Source organism: Orcinus orca, chromosome 3 (assembly GCF_937001465.1).
Source record: "Orcinus orca chromosome 3, mOrcOrc1.1, whole genome shotgun sequence".
Lineage (NCBI taxonomy): Eukaryota > Metazoa > Chordata > Mammalia > Artiodactyla > Delphinidae > Orcinus > Orcinus orca.
The window spans coordinates 141,058,974-141,071,972 of record NC_064561.1 but is presented as its reverse complement, the minus strand read 5'-3'; the positions used below and the strand labels follow the sequence as shown (position 1 = coordinate 141,071,972).

The 12,999-nt window shown below is 35.3% G+C and overlaps 1 protein-coding gene across 3 annotated transcripts in view; it reads left to right on the top strand.

Moving 5' to 3' along the window:
* GPBP1 (GC-rich promoter binding protein 1) overlaps positions 1 to 12,999 on the top strand; it is a 71,465-nt gene that overhangs the window by 44,611 nt on the left and 13,855 nt on the right. For 2 of the 3 annotated variants that reach the window (XM_012534940.3, XM_033437874.2), the window contains 5 exons: positions 1,294 to 1,417; positions 1,554 to 1,777; positions 3,513 to 3,579; positions 4,644 to 4,703; positions 12,246 to 12,430. In XM_012534940.3, coding sequence (XP_012390394.1) covers positions 1,294 to 1,417; positions 1,554 to 1,777; positions 3,513 to 3,579; positions 4,644 to 4,703; positions 12,246 to 12,430 — 660 coding nt within the window. The remainder of the gene's footprint in view (positions 1 to 1,293; positions 1,418 to 1,553; positions 1,778 to 3,512; positions 3,580 to 4,643; positions 4,704 to 12,245; positions 12,431 to 12,999) is intronic. The other variant, XM_033437876.2, reaches the window with a different exon arrangement.

The following is a 12,999-nucleotide window of genomic DNA, read 5'->3' as shown; positions in this document are numbered from 1 at the left end:
GTTTTCAGTCTTTCCAAAACTCTCTATATTCATTGCTTTTCCGCTTTGGAGACCTCTTGACTTCGGCTGCCACAGCCATATTGCCTTTCAGGTGGGACTCCATCTCATGACAATACATCCCTTCCTTCTACTCAGAGGAGATTTGCAACAATCAGAGCACTGTACGGACACCTTGTTTCGGTCCTGCCCCTTGCCACTTGGTTGCTAAACAGTGAGGGACCCTTACTTCCACCCATCACTTGGGTGAGAGCAATTGCTGCCAGATCCTGGAGAGTCTTCTCCTATGCCCCAGTCTGGCCCAATAGACCATACCCTTGTTTTTCTTTTTCCAGAAGGTTTTAACTCTGAGAGCGTGACATCCTCATCACCAAAACTGTTAGGGTCTGTGAAGGGCTTGGGTTTTTTACCCTACTTAAAAGCTTAGCAAGCTAGCCTGTTACTGTTGTTTCATGGATGCTGGCAGAAGACAGATAATCAAAGGCTTTACCTTCCATGCACAGAAGCAGCATGAGGATGAAGCCAGGGGCAGTAGGGGAACTTGCACCAGTTAAGTCCCACAGCAGCCATGTTGGATGAAATGGGTATGTGCAGTGGGTTTGTATTGTAACTGAGGAACCCTACTCTTTGTTCTGGAGAGAATTGTAATATTAGTACAATCCAGAGGAATGGTCAGGGCATTAAAACAAAAAAGTTCTGGAGTTCTGATTGTGATTTTATCAGATTAGTGGATTAATATTGGGGAAAAACAGCAACCTTTATGAATTGTTGTGAGTTTTTATACATTTCTAATTCTTTAAAATCATTTTTATGCATTCTTCCTTTGATAACTTTTTCTTAAAACATTTGCTTTGGAGAAGAGGAGTTTGGAAATAAATCTACAGAACTTAAAATAGAACTAGCTTCATTTGCCATAATTTTCTGATGTTGAAGAAAACCTTGAGCTATTTAAATCAAATAGTGTGTGATACACAATATTACATTTTGTTACAAAAGAAGGGTACTTTATTTGCTTTGATTTCCTTACAGTGGTCTTTTACCTTTAAAGTTTTTGGATAAATATAGTTGTTGAGCTCAGAATGGTGCTCTTGTTTCTGTTAGGTAGAAAAAAATAGATCAACAATGGAACTCATCTTATAAGTTACCAGTTACCAAACACATTGAAAATAACTATAAAATGTTCTTCTTAACCATTTAAAATTCTTGGAAATAAATTAAACCAGAGTATTACTAGTTTTTCAAGTTATAGTTAAGTTGTATATGTATGTTTACCTGTATGCTTATAATCTGTTTCAGTCGTCACTGAATTTTGAAAAGCATTCTGAAAACTTTTCATGGACAGAAAATCGTTATGATGTGAATCGTCGACGACACAACTCTTCAGATGGCTTTGATTCTGGAATTGGACGTCCTAATGGAGGTAAAATTTGCTAAGGAACAGTAGACTTTAAGAATAATTTTCTTCACATTCTTATAAGAATGTTTTGATTGTGATTAAATCTTTAAGCATAACCATCTTCTTTGAATTTATAATACTTTACCATTATTAAATAAAGGTAACTTTGGAAGGAAAGAAAAAAATGGATGGCGTACACATGGAAGAAATGGTACTGAAAACATAAATCATCGAGGGGGATACCATGGTGGAAGTTCCCGTTCTCGTAGCAGTATTTTTCATTCTGGAAAAAGCCAGGGCCTACATGAAAACAGCATACCTGACAGTGAAACGGGGAGGAAAGAAGACAAGAGAGAACGCAAACAGTTTGAGGCTGAGGATTTTGTAAGTTTCTTATAATTTTAATACAAATGAGGTTTCTGTAAGTGCTATGTAAGCATCAAGTCTCTCTCAGATTTTATCAGCACAGCTCATTTTCTACAGAGATCACACTTGACAGGTTCAATTATTTACTTATTTATTTATAAAATATTTATTTATTTATTTGGCTGCACCGGGTCTAAGTTGCAGCACGTGAGATCTTTAGTTGCGGCATGCAGGCTCTAGTTCCCTGACCAGGGATCAAACCCAGGCCCCCTGCATTGGGAGCTCGGAGTCCTAATCACTGGACTGCTAGGGAAGTCCCTCAATTATTTTTAATCCTTACATTTTGTGAGGCTTTTTGTACATAACTCTCCCCTTCCCCAGTCTTCTTCCTTCTTCCCTCCTACTTATATTCCTGTGTCTCACCGTGTGGTTTTTTAAAACTTTGGATAAATTTATGTCATTTTATTCTTCATAGCAGTTTAAACAATTTCCCTTTTCTAGAGAGTAAACATCTAATAAGATTAGCTTTAGAGTACACATTCAGTGCTCACCTCAGTTTTCTTTCTTTTTTTTAACATCTTTATTGGGGTATAATTGCTTTACAATGGTGTGTTAATTTCTGCTTTATAACAAAGTGAATCAGTTATACATATGTTCCCATATCTCTTCCCTCTTGCGTCTCCCTCCCTCCCTCCCACCCTCCCTATCCCACCCCTCTAGGCGGTCACAAAGCACCCAGCTGATCTCCCTGTGCTATGCGGCTGCTTCCCACTAGCTATCTACCTTACATTTGGTAGTGTATATATGTCCATGCCTCTCTCTCGCTTTGTCACAGCTTACCCTTCCCACTCCCCATATCCTCAAGTCCGTTCTCCAGTAGCTCTGTGTCTTTATTCCTGTCTTACCCCTAGGTTCTTCATGACATTTTTTTTCTCTTAAATTCCATATATATGGTTAGCGTATGGTATTTGTCCTTCTCTTTCTGACTTAATTTCACTCTGTATGACAGACTCTAGGTCTATCCACCACATTACAAATAGCTCAATTGTGTTTCACCTCAGTTTTCTTTTTAATACCCTGAGCATCACTTTTTGAAATATAAATTTGTACTTTGCTTTGAAAATTGCATGTTTAACTAAACATTCAGTGATGCAAACCTAACAGAAAAGTTGAGGAATTAATTGATTTTCCTCTTCCCTGCTCTTGACCTTATGCTAAGAAAGGATGATTTCTCATATTGATGCAAAGACTACATTGTCTTAGCATTTGCTTTTTTTTTAAAAAAATTCATACTTTTTCCTCACGTAGTTGAGGATGAGGAGAATATTTAAAGACCCTTCCGTTGTTTTCTTCGACTTGGAGTGAGTGTAGATAGTAACCATTTTAATTGTTAGCAGAATAAGCAGAAAGTAAGATTTATGAATAATTAGTGTTTAGTAGTTAAGAGTTCATTATATTATGTCAGATTTTTCCGTATAGTTTTGAGATTACTTTTATTTATTTTTTTAGTTTAAAAATCCTTATTTATTTCTCTGCGCCGTGTCTTAGTGGCGGCACACGGGATCTTTAGTTGCAGCATGTGGGATCTAGTTCCCTGACCAGGGATCGAACCCTGGGCCCCTGCATTGGGAGCATGGAGTCTTAGCCACTGGACTACCAGGGAAGTCCCTGAGATTACTTTTAAAAGGATTTTTTTCTTATACGTGAGCGTTTAAACATTTATTGTATTCTTTTTATTCCAACTTTTTTTCAGCCATCTTTAAATCCTGAGTATGAGAGAGAACCAAATCAGAATAAATCTTTAGCTGCAGGTGTATGGGGTAAGTAATTCTTGATATATCTTTGAGGGATATAAAATGTTATTTTTAGGTTTCACTTTTGTGTTGTTTAAAATAAATAGGCTAGAATTAAACTTTCTCTTTTAAATACCTGTTTTTGATGTGCTAAGCTACAAAAAAGGTAGCACTTACCTTTTAAAAACCAAGATATTGCAGATAGGAGAAGATCTTGATTTGGATAGTTGATTTACACGTTAGTACCATTAAGTACACTCAAATATGCATTTTGAAAAAAATGGTCGTAAGTTAATGTAATGAATTAAAGTCATTTTGAGAGCAGCGTGATAATCTAACGAAACAAAAAAATTTAGTTTAACTTAATTTGTAGTTTTTCAAAGTTGAAAACTTAACTGGAAAGATAAGTACTTTTAATCAATCATAGTATGATATAAAAAATTAATTTTTTTACTTATGAAAATGGTTATACATAGACAGTATTAAAAAATAATTGTATAAATTTTGCCTACCGAACTAGTCTGTTTGAAATTATTTGCCTTTTTGATTGTCAGATCTTAATGAGTTTTTCTGGTAATAACTCCCTTTTCTTTAAAACTGCTGAGAGTTTAATTTGATAGCATCTTACAGAAGATTAAACTGCACATATAGTACAACTTAGTTTTTAGAGATTCAAGTGAAGTTTAAAATAATGGAAAAAACTTAAAATATGAAGATTTGATATCTGAAAAATAAATTTAATTATTTGATACCAAATTCAGAGGTGATGTGTCCACTTTGGAACTTGTACACATGTTCATTTGTGTTTTCTATTGAAAATCAACAACTTAACAAAACAAAAGGATTGTGGCTTATGACAGCATACTAGTCCTAACAGTAAAGGCATTATTTTAAACTTTGCCACTTCCTGTGCTGTTCTTTATTGTATTTATGGGGTGATACGCTGGGGGAATTATTTTGTTTCTTTTGATCTCCCAATTTAAGGGCTTCTTGCGGGTGGGGGTGGGGGTGGTCAGACACTTTTGTTAGAACCATGTGAATGGCATTGTTTTTTCTGTATTGCAAATTAGTATTTCTGCCACTCTCCCCAGGCCTACACGCCCAGACACACACATACCCAACCAAAAAAATCTCCCAAGCTCCTCTCTTAGGTATGTTTCCTTATTATTCAGTTTTTCTGGGAACAGCTGATTGCATAAGAATATAGAACCACCTGGAAGGTGTTAAATAAAATCTCTAAGAAATTAGGAATAATTTGGATTTGATTAAAATGAAAGTAAATAAAAAATCAAGAATGTTAGTGAGCATTTGTCATATAAAACTACCTATCGATACTATTGGTACTGATCCTTGGTTAATATAATAATTTTAGAAATGATTTAAAGGCAAATACATCTTTGAAAATATTGAGAATAAAATGTATTAATATAAAGATTTTGGTTCTCCTGTTTCAGGGTTGGTCAAAGGATTTTGGGCACTAGTTGAAAAGATGTTTAAAAGGAGGATGTACTCTTTACTGTGTCTTAGGTAAACTAAAAAGTGTGTCTGCATTAGAAAAAAGAAAATGGTTAATTGTGGCTTGATTAATTGTTAAATTCCCAGTACTTCCCATAGGAATACAATGAAACTTTCATTGTATCACACTTCACTATTCCTTTCTTACTTTACCCCCTGGGTTCCCAAATATTGTTTTCCCCATTGCAACATTTAAAATAGCTATGTTCCTGAGGAAGACATGAGAGAATTTTAGGAAGGACTTCAGTAGAACTTTTCTAGTGCTACTTCCTTCCAGGTAAGTCAAAATTTAATAACGGAAATGCAATATGTATTAAAAAGCAACCACCACCAGTTTGTCCCTGAAACTGTCCTTTTGTAGATCAAAAATTGCAAGAGTCTAAACATAATATCCCAAATAAAAAATACTTTGAGTGAAAGTAGTCAGGCTATTTAAACTATAGTTAAATATAAGTTTAATTCTATTTAGATCTTAATTAGCTTTATTGGAAACACCCTACAGTTTATATCTGTAACTTCTGTAGTGTTTTGATCTTAACCAGGATCACTATTGCTTGATGCGTAAGATTAATATTTACTAATTAATTTATCTCATATACCTAATAATTTAAAACTAAACAAAAATTTAAGGCACTTCAGTGTGCCTGTGAGAATTTTAAAATAATTTACCTGGGTGACTGATTTGGGTAGTGAGAAAGAGAGAGAGAAAATGATGTGTTTGTGTGTCTGTATGCAATTTGAGACATTAGTGACTATCAAATTGATTTGTGTGTTTTTAGAAGTCCTGCTGGCTATTTGTGTTGGTGTAATATGTCAGGAACATATCACTAGCAGAGCCTAGCATTTTGTGCTTAAGATACTAAATAATGAAAAACTTCAGTCACTAGTAATTAACTTAAGCATAGTCTTGTTTCAGCTCAGCGTATATATTTGTGTTTATTCCTTGAGAATTTGATGAATTTATTCCTGAGTTTTTCTCATATTTGATACAGTACTTAAGAGCATCAAGGCTCATCTTTAAGAACTGTATTCATTTTTTTAGCCTTCTAAATCAAAGTTCTAAATCAAAGCAAATTAGTGACCAGCTCTTTTTTTTTTTGGGCTGTGTTGGGTCTTTGTTGCTGCATACTAGTTTTCTCTAGTTGCGTCAAGCGGGAGCTATTCTTCATTGTGGTGAGCGGGCTTCTCATTGCGGTGGCTTCTCTTGTACGGGCTCTAGGCGCACTGGCTCCAGTAGTTGTGGTGCACAGGCTCAGTAGTTGTGGCTCGTGGGGTCTAAAGCGCAGGCTCAGTAGTTGTGGTGCACGGGCTTAGTTGCTCCGTGGCATGTGGGATCTTCCCTGACCAGGGATCGAACTCGTGTCCCCTGCATTGGCAGGCGGATTCTTAACCACTGTGCTACCAGGGAAGTCCCTGGTGACCAGTTCTTAAAGGTGGGCTGTTTTTTAGAGAATTCTAATGGTATTAACCACTAGCATACAGGTTGAGAGTGACATGATTGCACTAAATGTGTTTAGGTCATGAAAACAAGTGACGTTTTTAAAGTGACCTTGTAAAAGGATTAAGAGAAGGGAGTAATCTTTATCAAATTTCTTTGTATGAAAGCATTCTGTTGGTAGATTGTTTATATATTGATATGACTACACTTTCCTTCAGTGTCTTATATGAAAACAATTGTTAACATTATAACAAGAAGAAAAAGGTAATGCAACACATGTTCAAGGTTGAGAAGGAAAAATTAATAGTTTGATTAGACAACTTGACACAAGTAAATTTTATTTGGTCAGAGTTACACATAGCGTTCATCATTTAAGTTTTTGTTTTAGAAATATATTTACTTAAGCCCACTCTTTTTTCATACGAGTAACATGGGGACCTTGTTAAAGGAAAGAATAGCATACTCCTGCTTTGACATAAATTATGTTAGTGAAACTCACTTGATTAAAACTCTCATATTACTATAAAACAAAAGATTTGTACATTAAATTAAAAATTCAAAACCAGCAAAATTCAAACAACATCAATCTGTATAAAAATCTTAAAATATTTTTGTTTTAAAATTAGTGTTCAACTGGATTTAATTGCTGTGGTACTGATTGTTTGCTTTTGATATTTGTATGTTATTGTATCTTCTGTGGTTAAGTTTCTTCTTCAAATTAGTGTGAAAACTTAATTAAAATACTGTTTATCCTTCCCTTGGCTGTATGCTTTTATTCACACATTAAAGTTGCCTCTTATGTCAAGATGAGCAAATTAAATTATTAACTGGCATCACTGTGATGGTGAGGGAAAGGGCGGACCCCTGACGTAGTAGTGAACACTTACAAGCCTCTTAATTTTGACCATTCAGTACAGACTTGTTATTAGTGTTTTAGTTGGAGATAGTATACATTTTGAAGTATCTGACCTAGCAATACTTTAATTTCCATTTTCTCCAGTAGTATAATATAGTGGTTAAGTGCATTGGTTTTGGCATCAGATAGGTCTAGACCCTAATGTTAGGTCTTTTACTTATTAGTTATTTAGACTTTGGGAAGACTACTTAATCTCTGAGTGATTTTCTTGTCTGTGAAATGAGAAGGATCACTGAACTGACACTAATGGAAAAAGCACTGTTAATATTAAATTGTCTACTGTGTCATATCCTTGGTCATGTCACAGGTGTTTAATACATGTTAGTTAATTATGTTGAAATCCAGTAAGTGAGGGAGATTCTGGTACATTTAATAAAAGGCAAAAAGTGTCCTAAGTGATAGATTGAAAAATAAAAGTAAAAACTGATTGAATCAGAATGTATATATGTATGTATAAGGCAACTATATGGAGAGTATAGTTAAAGACAGAAAAGAAGATGAGGAATTGAGATGTCAGCTCTGACTTATGTCTGCCCAGCTTACTTTGTATCAGTATTATACATGGCAGTATTTTAATTCTAATCTTTCTTCAAAGGCTTGAGCCTTTCCCCTCCACCATTGGCTTTGGATTTAAGGGAACAAAACTAATTATAACATTCAAAGATACTGGGAGAGCATGAAATAACAAGATAATAAAAGGATATTTAAAGTCAGTTGTTATCAGATCACAGTTGTCTGTGAGGATAGAGGGAAATAATGATATGAAAATCCAAAACATTTGCCTTTAGATATTTTGAAGGCAATTTGAATAAGAGTAACTGTTTATATGAGCTTGATAATAAGCACATATGACTTATAGAAGGAAGTCACCAAAGTCACTTACTTTCTAATTCTTGTTTATAAGTGTTAAAGTCTTTCATCAATACATAAATTTTCTCTTTAAAAAAATGAACAATTTGGGTCTTTTTCATGTAGTTTACCAGTTGATAAAGTAAATGGAGAAAGTGTAGGAGTCGTCGTTGGATACTGTTTGAATCCAACAGATTCAACACTTTAACTCAGAAGGTTTATGTGAGGAGAATTTGTAGAGATAATCTATGAATAGATGAGCCAGTGTATAAGTAATATAAATGAGGCAAATTTAAGTTACTAGTGCTGCCATCACCTTTTCCATTACTTATATGTGATAATTACTATCAAGAACTAGCTTTCCCTCCCTCCCCTCCTTCCTCCCCTCCTCCCTCTGCCCCCATTCGTTCTTCTTGGCTTGTTTGTTCTTGTATTGATATTTAACACATTCTTATTAATTCAGGCTCTCAGGGTGTCTCCCGATCAAAAGCAGGGTCTCTGGAGTCCAAGTCCTCGATTTTGGTCAGTCAGTCTCATGATACCAGCACTTCAATAACCAGCAGCTGCTGGTCTTGGAGAGTCTCTCTGGAGAGGCTGCAGCTTACCCTGGGGACATAGACACACTGGTGGCACACACACTTGGGAACACTCTACCGCGTGAACACCACTGCTGGTGGCCGCCATCTGGCCCATTAGACTAAGAACACTTTGCTTGTTCTTAAACATGCAGGTTTATGTAGTATGTTCAGCATAGTTATATAGGATATAGGTTAGTCTTTATTAAAGGTGTTTATTTCTTTTATAATTTTTCTCATCTTCCATACTCTCGTGGATTTTAGGTTTCAATTTTAGGTTTAAAATTCTTGAAAAAGGACACCTTTAATTTGAAATACAATTGGAAACCTATTACAGTAGAGATTGTATATGACTTCTGGACATTTTTTCTAGTATTTGGTTTAAAGAAAACATTTTACTGCAACTCTGAGACAGGAACTCTTTTTCATTTTACAGATGAGAGATTAACTAGTGAGGTTAGAGCAAGTATTAAAATTCTGTAAATCTGGCACAAAAACACATGGTCTTAACCTCTGTACTATTTGACTGTGAATACTTTGTAAGTACATCAGCACTATGTCTGCTTCTCTTTCCTCCCAATCCCTATCATCATCTTTTAGGTACATTTATCATCTTTTACTTTACTACCTCTCTTCTATGACTGATTTCTTCAGCTTCACCCTTCTTCTTTATAGGATTTTCTCTCATTCTTTGCCCTGAAGACCTCTTTGAGGAAACTGTAAGAATATTTCTTGCTCTTAGGTGTCTAGAAAACCTGTTTTAGGAAAGGTGAACTTTGTAGTCAGGAATTATATTGAGGCTTAAACAATGCCTGCTTGCTTATCTGTTCTCCTCTTCTGGTTTTGATCAATGATGATTTACATATAAAAATATTTTTTTTCTTCTTGTACCTTCTGCCTTCAGTGTGGGATCATTTTACTTCTGCCTAAAGTATCAATACGTTGTTTAGGATTTACTTTAGTAAAGATCTTTTCTTGGTGATTGAGATTGATTTTTGTCTGAAAAGATTTCATTTCTGTCTTCTGCCTTATATGGCACTTCCAAGTCCCAGTTCTACAATCTAGGATTCTACAGGGCAGATTAGTCCCCTCCTCAGCTGTTGGGTTCCTTTGTGCACACACTCTAAGCTGAAGTTTTTTCCTTTACTTCACTCTCTGGAAATATGTGTTGAGGTCATCCATTGCTGATGAACCTTCTCCTGTTCTTTCTTCTTTTTTAAATAAATTTATTTATTTATTTTTGGTTGCGTTGGGTCTTCGTTGCTGTGCATGGGCTTTCTCTAGTTGCGGCGAGCGGGGGCTACTCTTCGTTGCGGTGCACGGGCTTCTCATTGTGGTGGCTTCTCTTGTTGCAGAGCATGGGCTCTAGGCGTGTGGGCTTCAGTAGTTGCAGCACATGGGCTTAGTTGCTCCGAGGCATGTGGGATCTTCCCGGAACAGGGATCGAACCTGTGTCCCCTGCATTGGCAGGTGGCTTCTTAACCACTGCGCCACCAGGGAAGTCCCCTTCTCCTCTTCTTTACTGTTGTATTTGTTTTCCTCCCTTATAGTAATTCTAACATAAGGATCTAGAAGAGAAAGAAGATAAACTTGTGTGCTTAGTTTGTAATACTGGAATAGAAGTCTTCATCAGTCATGTTTGAACTTACTTAATTGTGCTGTACTGAAAGAAACATCCCCTGCTTTAATACTTGAATTCCTCTGAGATCAGACCTTGCAGGCTCTTACTACCTTTTGCATTTCCCAGCATCAGTCAGTCATTCTTCAGATTCCTGAGCTTCATTTAATTTAGATTTTGAGTACCAGACTGTTAAGATTTTATCTTATATTTTAATTTAAATAATTGCTAATTTCAAGAATTTTAGTTATGCTGTAACCATCTGTTTACCAGAAGTAACTGTAACTTAAACTGTTTAGCACTATTTCTAGCGTTCTTCATTGGCCTCTGTTTGAGATCATTATTCTTCATTTTCATTTTGACTTCATTTTGTTTTTCAGAAAAACTATATATTGGTGATGTAATTTGTGTCCTTATGTGCCTGAAAATATCTTTCTTAGCCTTAATATCTTGGGCCTTTGTAGGCAGCTGAGCAGTTGGAATGTTTGCCCTAGTAGATGAACATTCAGTGTTTAACTTTCAGAAAGATGAATCTTTTCTCACTTTGCTTTAGGTTCTTGTTGTGTTGGTTTGTTTGGTTTTTTTGGCCGTACCACACGGCTTGCGGTATCTTAGTTCCCTAACCAGGGATTGAACTTGGGCCCTGGCAGTGAAAGCGCTGAGTCCTAACCACTGGACTGCCAAGGAATTGCCAGGTCCTTGTTCTTTAATCCTTTAGCATTACAGTAAATGACATACCATATAAGGTCGATAGTTTGAAGAGTTCGAAGTTCCAGATGGACTTCGAGAGTCCCTCCATGTCCCTAGGAGTCCTTGTTTAGTTTAGTTTTTGAGATAATGCAGTAGGAAGTTTGGTTTGTTTGACACAGGGCATCATCATATATATCTGTGCTACTCACCATCTCACAGAGTCGTATCTTAAGCTAATTTTAATTTAGTTTTTCTGCGATTTCTTTCTTTAATTCTTTTCTTCTAAACTCTCCAACTGTGAAACTGATGCTTTCAGAGTTTTTCTAAGGGAAGAAAGACATACGTCTCTGCCATAATTGTGAATATGCTCACTGTAACATCTGTTTGATTACACATTGACTGATTAAACTCTAGGAGTAATTTTTCATATTTTAGCAACTGTGGGTGTACTGAGAAAAGCTTTCAGTTAGCAAATATTATTTCTAGTACTATCTTCAGAAGCCAGGACTGAGTTGGATCCCCTGTGACTTACACAATGCCTTCTGTGTAGTTTGGATGGCCAGTAAATATTTGAATGAATTGGTATTATGAAAACAATTCCCCTTTTCATTAGTCATAACTTAAGTAGGAATTTAGAAATAGAGGGACTGTAGTTTCTTTCTAATTAGTAATAACTTTATGAGTGAGATAAAAAGAATGAAGGAATTAGGAAAATTCTCTTTTCAAAATGGAGAAGAGGAAAATATATTTTATATTTCAAGTCTTAAGAGCCATTAGGATGAAATTTGTAATTTAAAAAAAATAATGAAAAGTATGCTAGAATGTAGTTAATTTTGGCTGGGTCATAGTTAACCATTCTAGGAAACTAGCTGAATTCATCTTTGTTACTTGACATTGCTCAATTCTTGCTATGATTTGTTTGATTGTTTTAGCTTTATTTCTCAAGCAGGAATATAGTTCATAATTATTTTAGTCAGGAAGCAGCTGTAACTTTTAAATATAATCAAGTTTGGAATATACGATTCTTTTGGTAGTTTAATTTTATGCTAAAATTTAAACTGTGTAACTATTGCTCGTGCTTTATTTATGCAGAATATCCCCCGAATCCTAAATCTAGAACTCAAAGGATGCTGGTCATTAAGAAAGGTAATACAAAAGACTTACAGCTATCTGGATTCCCAGTAGTAGGAAATCTTCAGTCACAGCCAGTTAAGAATGGGACTGGTCCAAGTGTTTATAAAGGCTTAGTCCCTAAACCTGCTGCTCCACCTACAAAAGTAAGTTCTAAGTTGTTAAACGTGCAAGTTTTAAGTTGATTATCAATTGAATTACTTTGACAAAAAAAATTTCACGTTGAAGTGTGGGGGTATTGGTGGGCTGCTGATTTCTAAGTGGAAAGCGTCGTTGGCCCACTGTGTGTCATTGATTTTAATTGTCTTGTAAGTGGCTTGTGTGTTTGTCCATGTATGTTTTATTATTTTAGTAGTCAGTAGTAAATGAAATCTATAAATACTTGTTTTGCAAGATGTATCTGTGATATATTTACTTAATAATAATGTATAAAATGCTCTGTCCTTCGTGTTCAGTTTTAGGTTTTTTGAAACCAAGAAAACTCACTTGTGTTTTCTTGGTATTAGGCAAAAGAAACCTAACTTAAGGTTTATAAAACTTTGAAAAAACAGCAATGTAGTTAGATGTTTTATCTGAATACCAGGTTTTGATTTTATTTGTAAAAAAAGATGGAAGAGAACCATGTAGAAATGATTAAGGTATAATACAAAAATAATTGTTTTTATGAGCCACATTTAGTCATCTTTATGTGTTCAGTTTGTTTTCTCTCTCTTCT